Source organism: Chelmon rostratus, chromosome 14 (assembly GCF_017976325.1).
Source record: "Chelmon rostratus isolate fCheRos1 chromosome 14, fCheRos1.pri, whole genome shotgun sequence".
In the NCBI taxonomy this organism is placed as follows: domain Eukaryota; kingdom Metazoa; phylum Chordata; class Actinopteri; order Chaetodontiformes; family Chaetodontidae; genus Chelmon; species Chelmon rostratus.
The window spans coordinates 6,200,249-6,221,310 of NC_055671.1; the positions used below are offsets into that span (position 1 = coordinate 6,200,249).

The 21,062-nt window shown below is 43.3% G+C and overlaps 2 protein-coding genes across 2 annotated transcripts; one reads left to right on the forward strand and one right to left on the reverse strand.

The window, feature by feature from the left end:
- The first annotated feature begins 218 nt into the window (after positions 1–218).
- Positions 219–11,530, forward strand: zswim7 (zinc finger, SWIM-type containing 7). The gene is made up of 5 exons (XM_041952079.1): positions 219–306; positions 1,956–1,977; positions 3,147–3,249; positions 8,658–8,762; positions 10,926–11,530. The coding sequence occupies exons 1-5, from the start codon at positions 231–233 to the stop codon at positions 11,034–11,036; spliced, it is 417 nt and encodes a 138-aa protein (XP_041808013.1). The 5' UTR covers positions 219–230; the 3' UTR covers positions 11,037–11,530.
- Positions 11,429–20,314, reverse strand: adora2b (adenosine A2b receptor). The gene is made up of 3 exons (XM_041952078.1): positions 20,231–20,314; positions 19,575–20,045; positions 11,429–14,571 (listed from the first exon to the last, which is right to left on the reverse strand). The coding sequence occupies exons 2-3, from the start codon at positions 19,892–19,894 to the stop codon at positions 13,839–13,841; spliced, it is 1,053 nt and encodes a 350-aa protein (XP_041808012.1). The 5' UTR covers positions 19,895–20,045; positions 20,231–20,314; the 3' UTR covers positions 11,429–13,838.
- Positions 20,315–21,062: the final 748 nt, after the last annotated feature.

The window sequence follows — 21,062 nt, forward strand, 5'->3', positions numbered from 1 at the left end:
TCTCTACAAAAAAGTGCCTCTGAGATAACAGAGACGTGACAGACGTGACTTCCACCTCGTCGGTTTGCAAGGCTTAAAACGCAAAGGTCCCACAACAAACCCAACGACTTGAGTTATGTTACGACTTTTGTTTTGAAGGAAGTGAACGTCGAGCCGGAAGTTGTAATATTTTAGTCGTAGCTTATTGGCTCGCGGAGTCGATGACTTCCTGAAACAAACCGGTGTGAAAAATGCGGTCATTTTTACCTGCAGTGGCCGAACAGCTTTTCCGAGATATTCAAAAAACATACCAGGAAACGTCTCAAAGTAAGACAAGAGTGGTAAAGGTAGATACATGTGTTAACTGTCCCCGGACAGTTTTTGTGTTGATAGTAGCTGTAGCATTACTAGCCAGCCGTTGGTTAACGTCATGTTAATGTGACAAACTCGTTTTCCGAGCAAACCTGATCTTATCCTTTGTCAGAAGCCAGTAGTTGGCTTTTCTTTTTCATGAATTAAAAGCAACTGTCGCTACTGTGCTCCACAGTAGGTTAATGTAGCGTTTGGTACATCTTAATGTTGTCCCAGCGTCTTACAATGATGTAGTTCAATATGTGGGCTATAGGAGGCGCTGCTGCCACACACTTGAACATTAGTCTTTTGGTTAGACAGCACACTTCTGTTATTGCAGGCCAGTAATGACCGACACACCTAAAAAGAGTAATCTTTTTCACTGCTCATGTCAGAGGTAGGTGACATGAAGAACATCAGAAGTGGCTTTTCTATGTAGGTGTTCATTTCTAGGGTCCTGGTGTAAGACAATTTGACCTGTCATGGCTGGAAAAACTCAGGTACAAACAATATTACAACTGGCTGTATTCTCTTCATGTGTCCCAGTAAGCCACGACCCCAAAACAGAAGCAGCTAAATGGATTTCAACCATCATATATTTTATTATTGACTCTTGTGCTGTGCAAAATGCTATTGTGCATGCTGGCAAACGGGAATGGCTTCCTGGGACACTCAAATGGAACTGAGCCATCATTTATGTTAGTAGATGCTATGACAAAGGCCCATGGATAGTTTTATAAACAACATGTCCAGCATGATGAGACTGATGAATCCATCTTCATCACCAGGCTCTCAAATCGACAGATAACATGACAGTTGTATAACATTGGGTACATATGACACAGTTGTCCCCGATCACATTTTGTCTGACAGGATATAAAATTATTATTTATTATGCTATGAAAAAAAGTTTTATGTATATCATCCATTACGGATTACCTCTTGCTAAGCCTACATCCTAACATTGCTCAGTATGCCTTCATGGACAAGTGGATACTAGTCTAATACCTGATTAGTTAGTGATTGCGATTCATCTGCCAAGATGGAGAAACACCTCTGTTTTTAGCTTTGGCTTCAGGAAGAGCTGCTTTAATTTGTATACTTAACTAGTAGTTTTTTTGTGTGTGTATAAAACCTTTATGGTATCTGAAATGCAATCAATTGCACCCACCGGTTGATTGTGCTGTCTATTAAAATGCAGTGTAACAGTGGTATAATGCCCCACAAAAAGAAAACACCAGGCACTCATGTTTGAGCAGAGTTCTCCATAAACATTTTTAAGAATCAAAGCCAAACATACACACAAGACATAAAAGTTCATAGTTTCAAAGGTCTGTGCATATAAATATAGTATCTTTACCTCAACATCAGCTTGAAAGCAGAGTGGTTGCTGCTCTGCAGTATATAGTGTATTTCTGTTTTCTAAAAAGATTCCAGACACTGCAATTTTAGCAGGTTTTTAATTAGTTAGATAGGTTGTCTTATGTGTTTTGATAATGATTCCCTACAATGTAAACTCTGAGCAGATTCACTCAGGTAAAGCCTGGATACTCACCCTAGTTTTTCTATAAGAAATTGACAATTAAAATTAATCTAATTAAAAATTACTTTTCTCTTTTTTGCAGTCCCTGATGACCTGCTGATTGCGTAAGTATCTATCATCTCATTCCTACAAATGTAGTTATAATCCCCTGTCTGAGTTATGACCTAAGCAAAAAGGTCCGCACATGGCTGAATCTGAGTGGGTGTGAAATGCCGAAACCACAGAGGAGGAAGAGAAATACAGTCTGGATTTGCCAAAGTGACGTAGCACTCAGACGCAGTGTCATGATGCTGTGTATTTACTGAGACATTTCCTGGCCCAGTGGTTTGAGTTACTGTAGAATGAAGGAATGATCACTGTCTGGGTCAACATGGCCACATCCTGTCTGTTTGTCAGGAAGCCCCTGGTTTAGGGGTTCTTCATTACAAATGTGGTAATTCACAAGGAGACGTCATTCCATTTTTATATGCTCACCTCTTCCTCACTGGCAAAATTCAACATTAACAATTGCAAGTAAAATGTAATTAAGCCGGCATATCAAAGTATTGACATTGCAATAGTTGTCCACGATCACTGCTCACACTCATTATTATTAACTTACATGGTATTTTACAGCCTTTTGCCATATTATGATATCGTATATGTTGATAGTAAAATAATGTTCATAGAATATGTATTATGATTTCAAACTAGTCAGTGTTGTCCACTGTGGTAGAGTTTTTAGTGAAGATCAGAAGAATTTGACACTGTTACAAAACAGCTGTATCTTGGATTATTGCAGCCATTTTTTTAACAGTAGATGCCTGGCAATGTTTATATTTAGGTATTTTCAGCACAGCTACAAACTGAATAATAATATTTGCCATGTGAAGCCTGAACCTTAAATATTTAAAGTTCATGCAAAGTGTAAAGAGGCAGATGTGTCCGTTCTTCGACCAAGGGTAGCCCCAAAAGTCAGCTCCACAGGGGGCTGACAAAACATGCTTTTTAATGAGAAACTGTCTCACACACACATACACACAAACTGGTGTGTTCGTAAATAAATTGGTCTAATTTGATCTTTTTTTTTTTAAATATACAACTTCTACACAGCAGGTTCTGCATGTATGTCATGTCCTTTATTTGTATTACTTATTGTTTTGCACAAAACCACAGTTTCAAGTCTTCTGTTGTCATTTACAGATTTAAACTTTAGTACAAAAGTACAGAACATGTTTTGGATGTCTTAACGTATTTCATTCGCCTCTTATGTGTTCTCCCTCATGACTTCCAGGCTGAAGTTTGTCTTCGGGTCTTGTGCGCTACAGGCTTTGGACCTGGTTGACCAACGTTCAGTCACCTGTCTGTCGTCTCCCAGTGGACGCAAAGCATTCCAGGTCTGTCACCCTTCTGTCAGCTTTGGACCTGAACAAACAGCAGTCCTACTTGCACACTTTATATACAATAATTAAATGGTTTGTATTCCAACATTAAATCATCTACAATCATTTTTTTGGACTCCTGGTGACCTAGGCTTATTCAGGTTGCATTTTTCAAAATTTAGAGTGAAACTGGAAGAGTGCACTTAGTAGACTGCAGATCTCCGCCAGACAGTGATGTGTCGAATCAGTGGTTCAGGTGGGCCGGGTCGTAGAAATGAACAGATTAATAGTTGACGGGTTGTGGGTGGGAGGGAGGAGTTGGAAGTCAATGGCAGTACAAAACAGAGCAGTTAATAGTAGCAAAGTTTTTGCTTGCATTCATAAATGTGCACAAAAACAGGTCAATGGGTGTAGTAGTATGTGTGATTATCTGTTCAGAAACATCACTGTCTCTCTCTCTCTCTCACACACACACACACACACAGATACACATACACACATACACACAACCGAATGCATTAACCCCTCCAGGCTTACATCTGGTATAGATAATAATACCAGTTCCGCTGTTCTCTCACCAAAAGAGCACATAATCAGTTTAATAACAGTTTACAAAGATGTATTTGACATCTAGATCAACAACAGTATCTCTGTTGCACTTTGTTCTGGTCCAGCCTAGTTTTAGTCTTAGGGTCTTAGAACCTGGCCTGTAGTGTTTTATCTCTACAGATACTGTGATTGAAAATAGGTAAGAATCTTATTTTTTCTCTTGACCCGTGAAGACGTTGAAGTCAAAATCTTCTTGAATCTTGCTGATTCAAAAGATTTTCGATCACGGGTCAGCCGTGTTGGGAGTAATTATAAAGTAGTGCATCTGTCTGAGGGGAAAATGGTGGACATCTACAGATGACAGCAGACAAACAGCCTGTTCCTCAGATGTTCCGGTTTATGATCTAACGTCCCCAATTTAAACCAAAGAAACGTGGGCTCATCAAAGCTAATTCTTCAATGATTTATTATTATCACTACAGTGATAATGGGTACAATGATAGATACCTTTGAAAATGTTCTTGTCCCATTTTATTTAAAATTAACGCAAACATTACTTTCTACATTAACATATTACTTTTCTAGTAATTGGTCAGGTAATTCAATCACTTTTGAGAGTAATAACTGAAACACCATTTTTCAGTAACTTGTAGCTTGTACAATCCTCACCAAGAAAAGGACATGAGTTGATGTTAAGTCTTAGCTGTGACACATTTGGATACAGCATTTGTTTTAATTAAGTAATTTTCTCATTAACCCCTGAACCCTTTTCATCCATGCAGTCGTCAAAGCCCAGCATGGCTCATGCAAATGCAGAAACTATTGTGAGCCCATTGAATGCTAACCTAAGCCTGATGTGTACTATTTTCTAATTGTATAATAGAGGCACTGAGCGGTCAATACTTACTTTGACTCCCTAAGATCACACCTAATTTGCCCGGGTTTTCTGTCTGACAGGTTGTTAATACTTCTGTGGGTTACGTATATTATAATATCTGTAGGAACTCATTCAATGTTTGTTCCACAATGTAGTGGGTTCCTCGATTCAGTTCTTAAATCCACATATTTTGAAAGGCACTTAACAAATACAGAATATCACAGATATAGAAGAAATGCTATTACTCCATGCTCTGAAAGCTGACCTCGGCCATCCTGTCCTCAGAGTTAAGAGTTAATCTTAATAGAATATAATACACAGTGATTTGGGAGGGGGGGAAGACGTCAGTCCATTGAGGTTGTGGTCATTGTGACCCAAATTTCCTGTAAACTCCTTCAGGCTCCTGCAAAAACAATGTAAAATACAATGCAGTTAAGTAAAGACATGGATTCTGGTGTGTTGGGACACCATCAGCTCAATAGTTGGTGTGCTAATTGTTTCAATTCATTTCCCTCAAGGCTGCGTGACGTTTGTAGCCCAGCAGCATGTACTGGAAGTGATTAATATAATGGTCTATTTTTATTCTCTTCTCTGCAGGAAAATGTTTTTTTTTCCAAATGTTATCTTGATCTGTGGTTGTTCTTGGTTTGTGGTTGTGACTTTCTCTCAGATCAAATCCGGTACAGAGGAATATCTTGTTTCTGCTAACTGAGGTTTTAGCCTGATATTCAGCCACAGCAGAAATGATTAGTCAATTAATCAATTAGTTGGTTGAAAGAAAATTACTCTTCTTTAATTGTTTTGATAATCCATTAATCATATTTTATTTTATGCATGGCAAATATGTGCTGGTTCCATCTTCTCATACATGAGGATTTGCTTCTTGTCTTGTTAAACAAGCAGTTTACAGATGTTTGAAGATTATGTGTTGGGTATGTAATCTTTAAATAATCCAGAATATATTTCATATTTCCTGGTTTGTCCAAGTTGAAGAAACCTGTTTCTGTTTCACTGACTGCAGGTACCAGCTTCTCTTTTAGGGATAGCACCCTTACGTCATGTGGTAATCCACATGACATCACCAGGAAGTGTTACTACACAGACTACACAGACCGCATATTAATAATGTTCTTCTTTCTCTGTGTCATAAATCTCAGAAGCTGGACTTTATTTTGTTGCATTAGCAGCAGGTCTCAGAGGGAGAATAAGAAATAAAAATCAGAGGAAAGTAGATGAAGACGTCACTCTGGGGATCAAAGGTCGAGTCATGGCCTCCACGTTGGTTGGAGGGCTGTGTGTTTGGTAGACCATGTTTGGGTAGCGTGGCAACAGCGCTGTGAATTGGATGAAAGTCATTAAACCTCTGGAAGAGAGTGAAGGCAGTGACGACAACATTTTCAGGAGCAGTGGTTCATTTAAAAATAGAGCCCCACTACACTTACTCATCCACTTGTCAAGTGTCCTTACAAATTTCCTGTAAGACAGGGAGAGGATGAGACAGCAGATTTCTCATCAGGTCATTAAAATACTCTTAACAAAGCAGAAATTAGTTTTCCGTGGGATACAACTTAAGTTTCTCATGTTTTCGTGGTTATTTGGACTCCTCTCCCCTCCTAAGGAATGAATAACTCATGAGAACGTGGCATTTCGCTGCAGGGATTTTTCACCTTTTCTCATTCCTAACTTTCAGTGACCTTTTCATATGCAATGGTGTAATGTAGCCTGTTGGGATACAGAAGTACTGCGTATTCTCAACAGCAATTAAACATGAACAATCAGACACAGGAGCAGCCAAACAGTTTGTTGATTAAGCAGTTTATTGACATTATTAGACTAGTTTGATAGTTGCCAAACATTTGCAGGCTCCAGCCTCATCAGACGTGAGGATTTGCTGCTTTTTTCTGTTTTGTATAATTGTTAGTTGGTTATCTCTGGGTTTTGGACTGTTGATTGAACAAAACAAGCAATTTGAAGACATTATATAGATTCAGTTGCCTTGCTTGGGAATCTTCTCTGGACAGTTGCAGGATACAGTTGAATCAGAAGATACCAGCTAGGTTCATGATTTTGTTTGTGCCTCAGTATGACATCGATCAGATGTCTCGTCCATGTCCAACGGAGCAAGACTGGAGGTGAAAGGGGCAGTAGTGATGATGCTGTGCTAATGTGAGTGCCTGATTGTTAAAAGTTCTTTTCACCAGCGATCAATGGTTTGCCAAACCATTCTCCTGCCTGGAATGTAAAACAAACTCTGTGTGGCTTGGAATAAGGATTTTTAGCACTTGAAGTTGTTCACCGGCACACACATGACACGGTATTGGCCAGCCAAGGGCTCACAAAAGGTGATACACATGTACAGTATGTTGGAGTACAGATACAGCGGTTGTGTATCTCTTCCCAGAGCTATAAATTTCCCTGAAGCCATGTTTGTGGCGTGGAACCAGTGGACAGAGGGCCGTCCAAACTGGCCTCTGGCTCACGGCGGGCTCCAGAGAAGTTTTCCTGTGGGACCCAGCATTCAGGCGGAGACAGAGTCAGAGCTGTGCAGGGGCTTTAACTCTCCCTGTTCCTTCGGCAGGGACTGAATTGCGGATCTGTAGTGTCGTTTTGAGGAAACCAGGATCCCTGCCAGGCAGTGGAAGCATGGTGATGATGTTAGCTGCCAGCTTTGCAGTGTGAGCTGCACAGGAGCCACATATTCTATAATGGCACGAAACAACAAAAAGGGCCCAAGTGTGAGTTGGTTTTCAATAAACTTGGCTCTTTAGAAACTGTAGCGGTCCTTGGCTTCAGCTCCACAGTTTTCCTGTTTCTTTCCTGATCGTGCTGTGCATGCCACTTTATTCGTCTTTACTGAGGTTTTAAAGTCCATCTACTTGTCTCTTGTGTACCTTATTTATAATAAGGTGTCACACTGAAGAAAAGAGAGTTTTTTACTTTTGTAGGTCACAGGGAAAGGTAATTTATCGCAGCTCTGGAGAATAATGGAGCCTGCTCTGCCATCTTGGGAGGCATTAGTTATTGTGAAGTGTCAAGCTAATCCACCAACTTAATGCCCTCGTGTGTCATGTGCATGAGGACGAGCCTTAAATCACTGTCCTTAGCTGGGAGAGAGCGCCAGCGCCGTGGACAGGAGGTCTGTCAGCCGAGGCCATTAGACACCACATACGGGTTGCTAAAAAATGCATCGTTTCAATCTCATCTCCGCCAAATAACTAATGTGAAATGATGAGGCTGGTGGAAGCAACCTCACCTTCAACCCAGCCATCGTTCTGTTGCTTTCTATGAAACATTTAAAGGAGAAAGTATCTGCTCAAAGACAGAATCCAGCTTGGGCTATTCCAGATATTTTGGTGTCTGAAATCATGATGTCTCCTGGTGACATCAGGTGGGACAGTGACATCGTGGGCACCGTGAAGGGGGGCTTACAGCTGGGAGACAGAACATATGCCTATAAATACCATGACTGCTGTCATTATGTGTGAACAGTTTGATTTCACACATGAAGCAGCTGCAGGGCTTGTCTCCAGGTGACATCATCACTGGTCTGTCTGCGGGGTAACGTTAGGACAAAAATAGAAATTGTATGAAAACTTTAAAAATGAAAGTCAGAAAGGAGATTTGTTTTCACTTAAACACTTAAGAGTTGTTGTTTTTTTTTAACTTTTGGTCATTGTCAGACCAGCATGATGCCAAAAAATGATGTACTTGGAAACATGTCTTCACTACCCTGATTGTCCAGTCATGTCAGGACTAGCTGAGGAACATTTGGGGTGCAGTGAAGAGCTTGTTGTCCTTCAAGTCTTTGCATGCCTTTACTGTCTCCACTGCGCACAACTTGCAGCCAATGCAAACAGCATTGTGATCACGCTCGATTGGTGAGCCTCCTCCCTCATCCAGAAGCAGCTCACACTCCCATCAGTGTGTCTTTCAAATGAGGTCAATACACAGAAGCTTTGTCGCATATTTACGTGCACTTTGCATGAATCTGTTGCAGGTAATCGGAGGCTCGGGGCGCTTATACACTTGCTTTGCATCATGTCACTACTGTCCATGCCCAGCCTTCGCCTACACTGTGCTCCGCAGAAACGAGGGCCTGCTGGTGAGTCTCCTGTTACACACAGTTTTGGCTGCGTATTACACCTTAATAATTTTGTGGTACGAACTAAAACCTGCCGGTGTTGTACCAAAGGCTGTCACTGAATGCTTGTTGGATTAGTATTCTTCTTAAAGTTTCTGATATAAATAATTTTAATAAGTGTTATCTCCAGCTTTTATAATATTTCAAAATTGTATAAATATTTCATACAAAATGTAGAAATGCTGTGATGCGCTAACCCTGCATAAAATCACACTGAGTTGTTGTTCATGCTTTATGATGGATACATATTGTGAGGGCATCTTCACTTAAAGAGCTCTCTACTTTACTGCAATATTTAGTATTTCATGTTACAACCTCCACCTATCAGACAGTGGTGGAGTAGCCTTTATATGCACAACATATCAACATTTTCTTTTCCTTCATCTGCATTAAAACAGTAAGAGGAGACTGTTTTTTCAAAATCAGAATTTTCAAAGGAACAAGAACAAACACACAAATGTACATACACAGTGTTTGCTGCTGGGGTTGAACTGATGATGATGATTAGATATTTATGCTACCCAGTGTAGACTGTAGCATATTTGCACGCCGAGGCGTGAAAGCCATTTCACAGCCATTGTGTCTTGTCAGTCAGGCGTGTATCCTGGAGAAAATCGTCGTCCAGTCAAAAGTGAGACGAAGCACACGTTGAAATGTGTGCAACAGATGTACTGCGGTCAGGCCACGTTCCTGACTGATCAGAGAGGCGTCTCCGCTCTGACTGGCTGTTTTTGCTCTAAATATCCTCAAGCAAACAGCCCTCACTCGTGCTCCAAGTATCAGGAAGACTTGTCTCCCTGGAGGATGCTGCTAAAATCAGTGTGAGAAACTGGGAGCTGCATCAGACCGTGGAGACTCCCCATGAGTGCATCAGCACCACTGATACCATTCCTCATAAAACCACAGAAAAATCAAACTATTCACTGCCTATTAAACTCTCCAGCAACTTTTATAGCTAACTAGTTGAAGCTGTAGTCCATTTTCTGTCTTCGCATGCGTGGTAGCTAAAAGATGCAAGATGAGGCTTATAGTGGATCAGAATTCAACATAACTCTCAGAGTCCTAAATTCAAAATACGGCACTCAAGACTCTCTCAGTTTGACCATGCAGCCTGCAGTCCTCCCTGGCTGGAGCCTCTGCGTTCATTCAGGGGCTCTGCAGATTCCAGCATGGCTGGATAAGGCCAAGCTAGTCCCATACTGCTCTGACAGGCAGGTCAGAGGACAGATAATGGAGTGCTCCCACCAAAGTCAGACAGCCATGTGTGAATGAACGCAGTCCACAGGAGAGGCTGGTAAACAAACGTCTGTACCTTTGTCCTTTTTGCCACACTCTGACTTTGGCTCATTGTTTATGTGAAACACTGATCCACAGGCGTGTTAGTGTGGAGGAAATCTCATTAATAATGCATGGTATAGGCTGAGGGGTTTTTTTTGTATGTGATTTATTTGTGGGCTTTCAACACAAAAAACAACTATACAATACATAAACCTCCTGTGTATGACAGAATAAATGAGTAAAAAGAAGGCATTCTGTAGAGTGAGGTAAACACTGGCAGAGGTAGTCATGGCACTAAGACTAGAGGGTAACATCAACAGTACAACCACAAGAAAGGACAACAACAGAACATAACATACTGTGTGCTACTGGCACGAGGAAAACAGGACCAGGAGGTGCAGGATGTTGGTGCAGTGCAGAGCTCGCTCAGCCAGGACGACAATGATTAACATGTTAATGCTGATAATAAGAGAGGTACTTCAGTGTGTTCAGTGATGTGTAACTGCAGGGCTTTTTGTCATTCACCACATGTGTACACCAACACAAAAATAATTAAGAAATAATACACACTCATACCCTCTTAATCACATGTGCTTTCTATTATAGAAATGTTTATAAGTTTTTGGAAATATTGGAAATTGTTCAGGCGTTTGCTTTGTGACTGTTATTCTTGGACTGAAGATTACTTGGTGGAAAATTCCCAGCAGGTCAGAGCCAGGCAGCTCCTCTCTAGTCTGGTGTTTACATCTTTGAAGTTAAATTACCGAAGTGTCGTATCCGTGTCATTAATCACATCGCTGCCTGCATTCATGTAATGATAATAATGTCTTCGCTCTTTTCTAACAGTGCAAACACATCCTGGCCGTCTACCTGTGTCAGGCCATGGGTGTGACTCAGCCGGAGTGTGTGTCTGATCAGGAGATGTCCATGCTGCTCAGCAGGACAGCAGCCACGTGACACACAGGTGCGCTCGGTACAGCAGGTGGACCCTCTCGGATGGGACCTGACTCTTCAGGTCACTGCAGAGAGGATCGGAGCAGAGGATCTGCACCATGGCTGCTGCTTTTTCATGTTTTTCAGAAAGACACCAGATGTTGCTTTATTTATTTTTTTCTTGGTCTGTTTCCTGGGGAACGACATCTGTTCATTGAGTATGCTCTTCTTTATTTTTAGGTTCTTTTTCTCTGAAGCCGCATCAGTTAGGGAAACAGTGAGAGTCTGCATGTTGTTACTTTGAAACACGAAACATTTAGCAGTTTTTCGAATGTGTCATTTGTAAATATGTTAAATATTAATTGTCAGATGATTTAAAATGGACATTTTAATAAATAAAGACAGATATGTAACAATATAAACATTGCCTTTATTAACAAAATAATTCACCATACATACAGATTGCATCATGTTAAATAGCAGTATCGCACTTGTAGTTTTGTTGAATGAAAGAAAGAATGGCCTCTGGAAAGGTTGAACATCAGCGTGACCACAGTGGATGTTTTCTTTTCCTGATTAGTAACAACACTATAGCACACTGAAAGACAGGTACTTCGGAATGAAAGGCAGGAATGTTGAACTAGATCAACTTAATCAGTCTGTCTGTCTTACCTTTAAAATTGTAAAAGAAGGCAACAGTTTGACATCAATCAATAGCTCGTAGAAAGCCGGACACCTACAGTACTTTTTTACACATCAGTCAACAAAGACAATAATACAACGTTACAGTGCAGTTACAGTATGTCTCCACTGGAATGTACTAAAACTTTGGCACACTCCTGTATTTTAGCCCTTGAAGTTAGTCAGAGGTGGAACACTGGACACATGGGGGGAGATAGTCGAAGCAGTGGAGGCAAGTGCTCAACTTTAGAACCAGTTAAACACCAACAACACATGGTTCAACACCACCGGTGAAGCACACCAAAACGGGAGAAAACCTAAAATGTCAGTGCAATGTGTTTTCATTTGTGTAGTGATGGCTCTCGGGTGACCAGAGTCACCCTCGTTTTTTTTCACATAAATTACGACACTCCAAACAAAACGCTGCGAAACACCCGGACCTTTTTTTGCGACTCATAGGCTCTCGGCCCGGTCTTCGGTTTTCAGAGCTCAGCAGGAACATGCACCGCAAAGCTAACCATCACACGCCTGCAGAACAGTTGCCTCTCTCTCTGATGCTGCATCACAGAGTGCAAAGAAGTGAGAATTTGCCTCTAGAGAACATTTCATCAGTGTTACCTGCTTCACTCTAAATTATTGTGGGTTCAGTAAGGAGTGTTGGCTCGTTAGGTGTTTGATTAAAATGAAAAAATCATCAATGCAACATGTTTCAGGGGTTTCACCCTTAAAACTGTTGTTTTTTCAAATGAAGCTGCTCAGCTGACAGTGACTGTTTATGGAGGGCTGACTGCGCTAACAGGGCAGATGAGAGCCCAGCTGAGACTGTCTGAGGGGAGATGGATGTCAGCTGGACTCCTGAGGCAAATGACATTCATATACACCCAGCTGAATCAAAGCAGTGTCGCTCTATGTTACGTAAGCCCCTAAACACACGTGCACCAGAAGCGTGGATGACGAGGGATATAAATTGCATCGATTTGAAGCATCAGATTTGACAGCGGCTTGTCTGCTTACAGTACGCCGTCGCTTGGTTCAAAACAAAGCAGCTGAAAATGCTCGGCGGAGATGCCATACTTCTATGGGGTACAATCAGTTTCCCACTTCCTGAGCTTTTGTCTTGTTAACACTGACATGATATGGAGCACCACCGCAGGTGTGTTTTACTAAACTATTTATGCTCGGGTCTGCTTGAGTGAATCAAATCATGCTGTTCATCTACTGGCTACAAAAACCCTTTCTGCCACGGGGGTCACAAGATAATTTTGTGACCCCTGAGGCTATGAGGGATGATTCATAGGTAGGAAAAGCATTTATGTTTTCTTGTTTATGTTTGCATTCCCCCCTCTTTTTCTTCTAATATAGTTTGCTAAATGGAATGAGAGCCCCTGTTGTTACACTACTGTGTCCCTCCGCCTGTACACACATTGACTGTGGAGGATTCACTCGTGCAGCAACAGCAACACCTGCAAACACTGGAACTTTGATTAAAAACAGCAGCTCAAGAACATTTCTGTTTTACAAAGGTACTGATAAAGAAAACCTGCACTTCTTTCTATATATTGACCTGTGATGGTCATGAGCATGAGTTCATTTTAAAGGGTCACAAGCCAAAAATAACCATGAATGTATTGACTACTACTATTGTACCTTTCTAGGTCCACAAGTACAGATCTAGCCACACACAGTTTTTTGATCTTTACATTCTCAAAGTTAAGCTCTTGCAATAAATAAATGAACACTGGCACCGAATGTCAACAATATAAAACAGCAGGGCATAAAAAGGAGTGTTTGGAGTTGTGATTGGGTGGATTCAGAATGATAAATAGTATCTTAGAATGTAGCAAAGTTTGGATCCTGTTCACAGTCCTGCAAATCCAGTTAGATTCAACATATTTTTTTTTAACATCAAACATCCTTCACAATACAAAAGTTATGTAAGACTCGCCCGTCAGCATTAAACTGCTTGCCCCCTGATCCTCGGCACAATTCATAAATAAATGTCCATAATGTCAAGGCGCGTCTGACATCAGTTCATCTTCACATATCACACCCTTGTTCTGTAAACATTAGAAACTTCAGTGAAAATAAAATTCAAGAGTGGAACAACAGAGCTGACACAGATAATACTCCCCCTCTGTCGTGACTCTATAGCAGAGGGTCGATGGTCATGTGGATCTGGTCTCTGTTGCGTCTGCTGCCGTTGGAGCTCAGGTACAGCTCCTCCCTGCGGCACAGGAAGTGTTGGGCCAGGATCTTGCGGAAGGTGTTCCTGAAGTCCTGGATGCGGTAGGCGTAGATGATAGGGTTGACCGCAGAGTTGGCGTGAGACAGAATGATGGCCACGTACATGACAACTGCCGGCTTCTTCAGCTCCCTGTAAAACAGCGTGAGGCAGTTGAGGATGTGGACGGGCAGCCAGCAGATGGCGAACAGCCCCACGATGATGGAGAGGGATTTGGCGGCCCGGATCTCCTTCTGCAGCAGCCCGTGGTGATGGCTGTCCCCGTTGCCCACGCACTTGAGCTCGATCTGTCTCAGCTGCTTCCTGGCCACGGTGAAGATCTTCAGGTAGATGCCCAGCATGATGAGCAGCGGCGGCAGCACGCAGACAAAGAAATTAAAGTAGACCATGTACTGCATGTCCACCACGCTCTCAAAGAAGCACTGGAGCTCGCAGCTCCGTAGTAAGTCTCCTCCACCCCTCAGCCCCTCCACGAGGCCAGCGCTTGTAGTGTTGTCTGCACCGGAGCTGCCGTTCCTGCACTTTGGGTACTTCAAGTTCCAGCCAAAGAAGGGGATGAGGCCAATGACGAAGGAGAGGATCCATAAAATAGCGATGATCTCTCTGGCGGTCTTACCCGTCATCAACTCCTTGTACCTGGAGGAAACACAGCAGAGGTCTTAATCACGTTCCCAGAGACCGGGTACATCCCAGCTGTGATAGTGACAAATGCAACAACATGGCAAGCAGCGTGCAGTGGAAGCACCTTTTTTTGGGTGCGTTCTGTGTAATCGAATAACTTTTTGATGTGAATTTTTTTTCCCATGTACCTCTCAAGAGCTTATATACCTGCACCTTTATTCCCTTTTCTTGAAGTCTCAAAATCCCAACAAAGCTCAAATCTAGCGGGCTGCAGGCATGTCATTCTTAGTACTTTCTGATTTAAAGCAAGATCTAAATGTTATTGATCAAGGAGGAGAAGTTGTTTGACAGTTTGAGGATTTAAGCCAAAACTTGCACATGTAGATGAAAGCGCCCACAGAGAATGCAGCTCGTTTGTTTGGCTCGTGGAAAGCGGACTGGTGTTGCTGGTGTTTTGTTTGTGCGGCCTGTTGCTGTGGCCCAACTGACGTATCACATTATACTCATGTAGCTCTGTCTGTGCACCAGGATGCACATGAGCCTAATAATAGAAAGATGAAGTATGATGGTGAATTGCTGTGTTGGTGCATTCACATGTTGCGGGAAATATCGCCCTTGAAGGCTGTTTCTACAAACAAAGGACAACATCACAAACACAGGAACCAATACAAGCAACCAGTCCCACAGCCACATCGACAAGAGAGGTGGATAGGACAAGGAAACGCGGTTCTGACTTAGACAGACAGACTTATTTTAATGTCACGCATGAGCACATTATCAGCGACAAAATGAACACACTCTGTGCGCTGCTATCTCTGACAGTCTCTCACATCCTGCTTTACTTGAATGCATACGACAAACGCTGCTAGAGTAGCAGACGCCTCGCTCGAGGTGTGAGGACGGTTCACACGCGTTCTAAAACGAAGGAATCGCACGAGGCCGCACTGACACACTTTTCTGGGCCCTCTCTTTTTTCGGCTGTCTCAGCTCTGTGCCGTTTTGTGCTGTTCTGCTTCAGCATGTTTCCCCCTCGCCTCACTGAGACGTGAAAGCGTGAAACTCAGCTGCTGCACAGAGGCTGCGTGCGGAGAGGCAGGGCTGACTCACACCAGTGTCGTCCTGACTGTCCCCATCATATGAACGCTGCTTGAAGCAAAAAGACTTGTTTCCTCAAAGTGATTCAGGCGAGCGACCGCATGCTAATGACTCATGCACATGCTGATGCGCGCACACACACACACACGAACACAAGCCAGGGCACAGATAATTTCTCTCTACAGCTGCACAGTCTCACCATGTCAGAACTGAAATGACTTTGACAATTAACCAAGTTATTGTAGATAAATAATTTATGTGATTAAAAAGCTTATAAATCATTTAATTATGAATGATTTATAAACATTATTTCCTGGTTTATGGATAATAAAAAGTATTTTTTATCAATATTATTTAACAATATAACAATAATAATAATAATATATATTATTTTGCAAGTCACCCCTGTGGGGTGGCATGAATAATACAGAACTGTGCCCACTCTGCCTTCTTCGCTCCTCCCCATCCTCTACTCCCTCTATCTGTCGGTCCCGTGAACAACAGGCCTCACGGGGGCCATTTCCCACAGGGGCCATCTCCCGCGCGTCGCCTCCCACCCTCTCTGTTTGGAGGCAGGCAACGGGCGAACGGCTGAATGGATTAGTTCTGGCATGACGACAGCACGCTGGCATCTGTCTTTGTTTCGCCTTCGTCCTCTGCTCCACTCTCCATACATCCCTTCTCCTCTCTCTGTCGCTGCGCTTCCGTCCAGGGCCGCAGACCTCAGCCAGGCCACACACACACACACACACACACACACACACACACACACACACACACACACACACACTCGAGACTCTCTCAACATCCGCTTGAATGACCGGCAGCATCCAAACACATCCAACAGGTGGCCGTTCACACTGACAGCTCACACACCTCTGACTAACAGGTAGTATGACGTGGTAAAGGCACGTCGGCAGTAAAACCATGTACACATTGATTTTTCGTGGTCTGATTAAGATGTGATCATGCAAGTATTGTTTTGATAGAGGAGGGAAAGGCAAACAGATATAACCTCTCAGCACATTCTCATGAGAAAGATAGACGTCCCCGAGTGCAACAACTACACTCGTAAGTTCTGGCCCTTGATGACTCATTGCATTACTGATTACTGATTACTGCAATAACACAAAATCTATTTTTGGAGTACGAAATACTCAGCCCCTGTAGCCTTTATAGGTGTTTTTTTTTTCCTCTCTGAAAATGGAGGCTGTGGTCAGCTTGGTTTCACTGTGATATACACATACAGTTACGACCTACAGCCAGTAATCAACAGGGGTTTAACCTTCAACCTCCACCAGCTCTCAACACAAACACATCCGAGTTGTTAGGTAGCCCTCCTGTCTGTCAGTCAAGCATGGAGGCCATTAGCTTAGCTTAGCACGAAGACTGGAGGCAAGAGGAGAGAGCCAGCCCGTCCACAGCTCAAAAACACCCCGAGCAGCATTTCGAAAGCTCCCTCCTGAACATGTTATTTCTCCTTTGTTTAATCTATACACAAACCAAAATGTAAAAACAACAATTTGCGGTTTTACAGGGAGTCGCTGGCTGAAACCATTTCATCTAGGCACAGTAAGTTCACTGCACACGGACAGAAACAGCTCCAGCTTATAGCTCACCATAAAACGGCGACTTCTCAAATATAAACTTCACTTTTTTTGCAGATAACACGAGCGAGGTGAAATGTGTTCATCAGCGAGCCTCAGAGGGGCATCTCATTGAACTCTCAACAAAGAAGCAAACATGAGTATTTCCTAAAACGACTACTTTAAATGAGGTCTTCTCATCCTGATATTTTACTTTCTAGACAAGCTGCACAATCCGCACTCATCATAAACCTCACAACGCTGACACCCAGCACTAAATTTAAACTCCACTCCATCTCAAACCAACATTAATCCCCTTTCTGAGACACTGTTGTACATTACGCTGCACCTCACTGTCCTCTAGTCTCCACAGCTGTTCCGGGGTCAGTTCAGGACTAGGTATTTGTTGTCGTGGATATGCCTCACTCAAGGTCTGAGGATGATGTATCCCTCACTGTACATCTTCAAACATATTTTCACCACCGAAGGAGCCTTGCCTGGGTCTTCAACTCCAATATCACAATAGGTTTTTGGTCTTTTTTGTTATTTGTGAAACAGGAGCAGGATTTAGATCAGGCGTGGCGGCGTACCGCACCCACTACATGTGCTGAAACGAAGACAAGAAGACTCTTCAACTCTGAATGAAAAAGTGATGAAGCTGAGATGTGTTGAATCAGCAGCCAGAGGAGATGATGCCCGCTGTCCCTGACCGCAGAGAGGCAGTGCTGCTGGTGTGGGTGGGGACAGACCTTTGAGGTCTGTGATGTGCCATTGAAAGCTCCGACAGGATGAAGGGACAAAATAGCCGGAGGGTCTTTTTCTGAGAAACGCAAACAGGGAGGACGGAGGCTTGAAGCCAGTGTCGAGTGGGTGTGCGGCTGTGTGATCTCGCGGGGTTTCAAACATCTGGCTCTGGCCTTTCACTTCCACTTAAACCATCTGTGAAAACACTTTTATCTGAGAGAGAGTCGCAGCCCCAAAATGCCTGGCCCCACACACACACACACGCACCAGCCATGGTAATTTGAGCTGAACATGCACACACTGGTCTTATTAACACATGTGTGTTGGGAGGGCTTGGGGAAGGCTTTCAGAGGAAACTATAAAATGTCATGTTCAGGACATTTTACAGAGCCTGTTATGAGCATGTCGATGATTTAAAGGCGATTAAACTCAGCGCTGTTTGTGTGTGGACGCAGATTGAGGCTCGGTTTCCGTCTGTATGTCAAAAATAGAGGCACAACTGGGGATTTTACAAGCCATGAACAACGTTCATCCCAGACTAGTGTCAAACTGTCCTTTCTTGCCAGCGCTTGAGTGTAATGGAAATGACAGCACATCACAGCACGAACAGCCCCCCCAACCACATCCAGCCCCCACAACAGTCACTGCAGTGAGTGCTGCCGTTAAAAACAATAACACACTCTGGCATGGTGAAACGCCAGAAACGGCAGCACCTGGACACAGACGATCCCCATCTGACAGCAGAGCAGCTATTCTTCAGTTCACGGACGCATCAGGCGAGAGCCGTGCCGCCTGTTTGCGTCTCCTCAGGCGGACTCTGGGCTCGCTCAGAGGCCGCACCGTGGAGCTCGGCGGCCTTTGCCATCAGGATCAATGGAAGTGACACGCTGTGGCCACGTATTGATCCGGCGGCCTCTCCTGCTGTGTCACATCAAACAGCTCGCAGGAGTCGCCCGATGATCTGAGCTGAGCATCAAGAGTTCACTACTGATCAAAATAAAATAAGTCAAGCACTGAGATATTCTTTTATTGTTCACCACTATACTGCAAGTAACCGTGGCATCACCTAAACCATTTAAATTACTGAATGCACCACTTCAAAGTGTTTGATGAGTCACTTTCTAGCACCACATTTAAATCATGTTTAGAGAGGAATTATCTGATCATCATTCCAAGTTTAGTTATTAACCGAGCTAGTTTACACGAGGCAAACTGATCAATGAGATCAAAGAGCAAAGACGCCTATTAACACTCCTCAACCCACGTACTATGCATGTACAATTTTTTGAGCTCTTTTACTGAGATGGTGGAAGGAAATCAGTATTTTTCTGCTCATTTAACACACTGTGTATTAAATAGTGATTCAGCTGCCAGGACACTTTAAAATGAAGTTACAGTCCTGTTGGTTTCCAAGCTGAGAGCCAACAGGATCCCCCAAAATGAAGACTTTAACTGACTTCGATCGATTAGAAGAAAGCAAAATAAGTGTCAGATTAACCATTCCAGCCTGAGCTTTCACTTCACCAACATCTTCACACTCACAGGAGCAATCTGACCAGATTGATTCACATCAGTGAACAATAGGCTACTCACCTCAGAGGAATTTTGACGGCCAGATATCTATCAATTGCGATAGCAAGGAGACTGAAGATGGAGCTTTGTGTCAGTACCAAGACGAAACATGCCAGAAAGAGGCACCCATAGAAGTCCAGCTGTATGCCGATGCTGATGGTTATGGCGAAGGGGATGGCGAGGCAACCGACCAGGATGTCAGCCACAGCCAGAGACACCAGAAAGTAGTTGGTGGCGTTCTTCAAAGTGGTGTTGATCGCGACAGCCCAGCAAACCAGTACGTTGCCGGATATGGAGAGAACAGCAATGACTACTTCAATCACGATGTACAACGAATTCATCTCAGCAAAGTGTGTCGAAGGATTAAAACCTGCAGGGTGTTCACAGAGGAGACGGTCACCCACAACACTGCGCCTAGTCCCACAGGAGTAAAGAAGTCTTTCTGCTGTAATCCAGGAATAATCCACAAGTGTGAGGCGCACAACCGGCCATCTGCGGAAGAGAGAGGATCTCACTTTATATTCGTTACCATAATGAAAAGCAGCGATTTGCTATTCCTGAATCACACAGGTGGCAAAGACTGTCATTGCTGTGTAATAATCATTACTCCTGCACGCCTGCCGCACAAGTGTGCCCACACAACAGCTAGAAAGTCACAGAACAGTGATGCCGCTCACCCTAATGAACCTGTACATCGTCTCTGGATGTTCTCATATCAGCAGCGACCCGTCTGTGGAGCGTCAAAGCCGCATCCGTGGGTGTGTAGCGCAGGCTGAGTGAGGTACAACTTCCCCCGTTGGCGGTTTTGAAGTGCAGAGAGAAACGTAAGAAAGAAAGGGGGGTGGAGGGGAACTGTAATTTACAGAGAGGCCACGCCTCAAACACACACACACACACATTCACACTCGCATGCGGGTAAAAGTAGCATGTGTGGAATCCCGAACGAGCGTCACCGGGCCGCTGTGCGTAATTACGCGCCAATTAAACAGCGTTCAACGACGCCTCCACGTGCTTTCCGTTTAATGTAAACTCTGTCCTGTTTGCACAACACACACACACCCACACCCACACACAGACACAGACACACAGCTGCATCTGGTTTCAATCATGCCGAAATCGCGGAGTTTTTGCCCTCGCGACACGACATCGTTCACTCACGTTTTCAAAGTTTATGGGGAATATTGAAGTCAGAGTAGAAAGTTGCATATATTTTAGACATCAGTTTTAAAGAGAAGAGAGGCTTTTTCTTAAAATAGAAATGATTAGGAGCTTACATCTTATGACGGTCACTAAGCGGCCACACATGTCCGGTCTATTTACCAAACACATCCCATAATGTTTGTTTGTCCGAGCGTTTAATTGATTCATTTTTAAATCTCTTCGGGCCTATTTTGTATTGTATTTAGATGCTCCGGTGTTACTTCACGGGCTGATGAAATGCATTTCCACTCAGTTTCCCACATACCCAAACGTTTTAAAGCCCTGGCGCAGAGCTTTAATGGGCACAGT

Coding starts and splice junctions, on each gene's coding strand:
- adora2b (XM_041952078.1), bottom strand. CDS start 19,894: ATGAATTCGTTGTACATCGTGATTGAAGTAGTCATTGCTGTTCTCTCC. Junction 14,572..19,574: donor GCCGTCAAAATTCCTCTGAG/GTGAGTAGCCTA, acceptor TGTTTCCTCCAG/GTACAAGGAGTTGATGACGG.
- zswim7 (XM_041952079.1), top strand. CDS start 231: ATGCGGTCATTTTTACCTGCAGTGGCCGAACAGCTTTTCCGAGATATT. Junction 1,978..3,146: donor CCTGATGACCTGCTGATTGC/GTAAGTATCTAT, acceptor CATGACTTCCAG/GCTGAAGTTTGTCTTCGGGT. Junction 8,763..10,925: donor GCAGAAACGAGGGCCTGCTG/GTGAGTCTCCTG, acceptor CTTTTCTAACAG/TGCAAACACATCCTGGCCGT.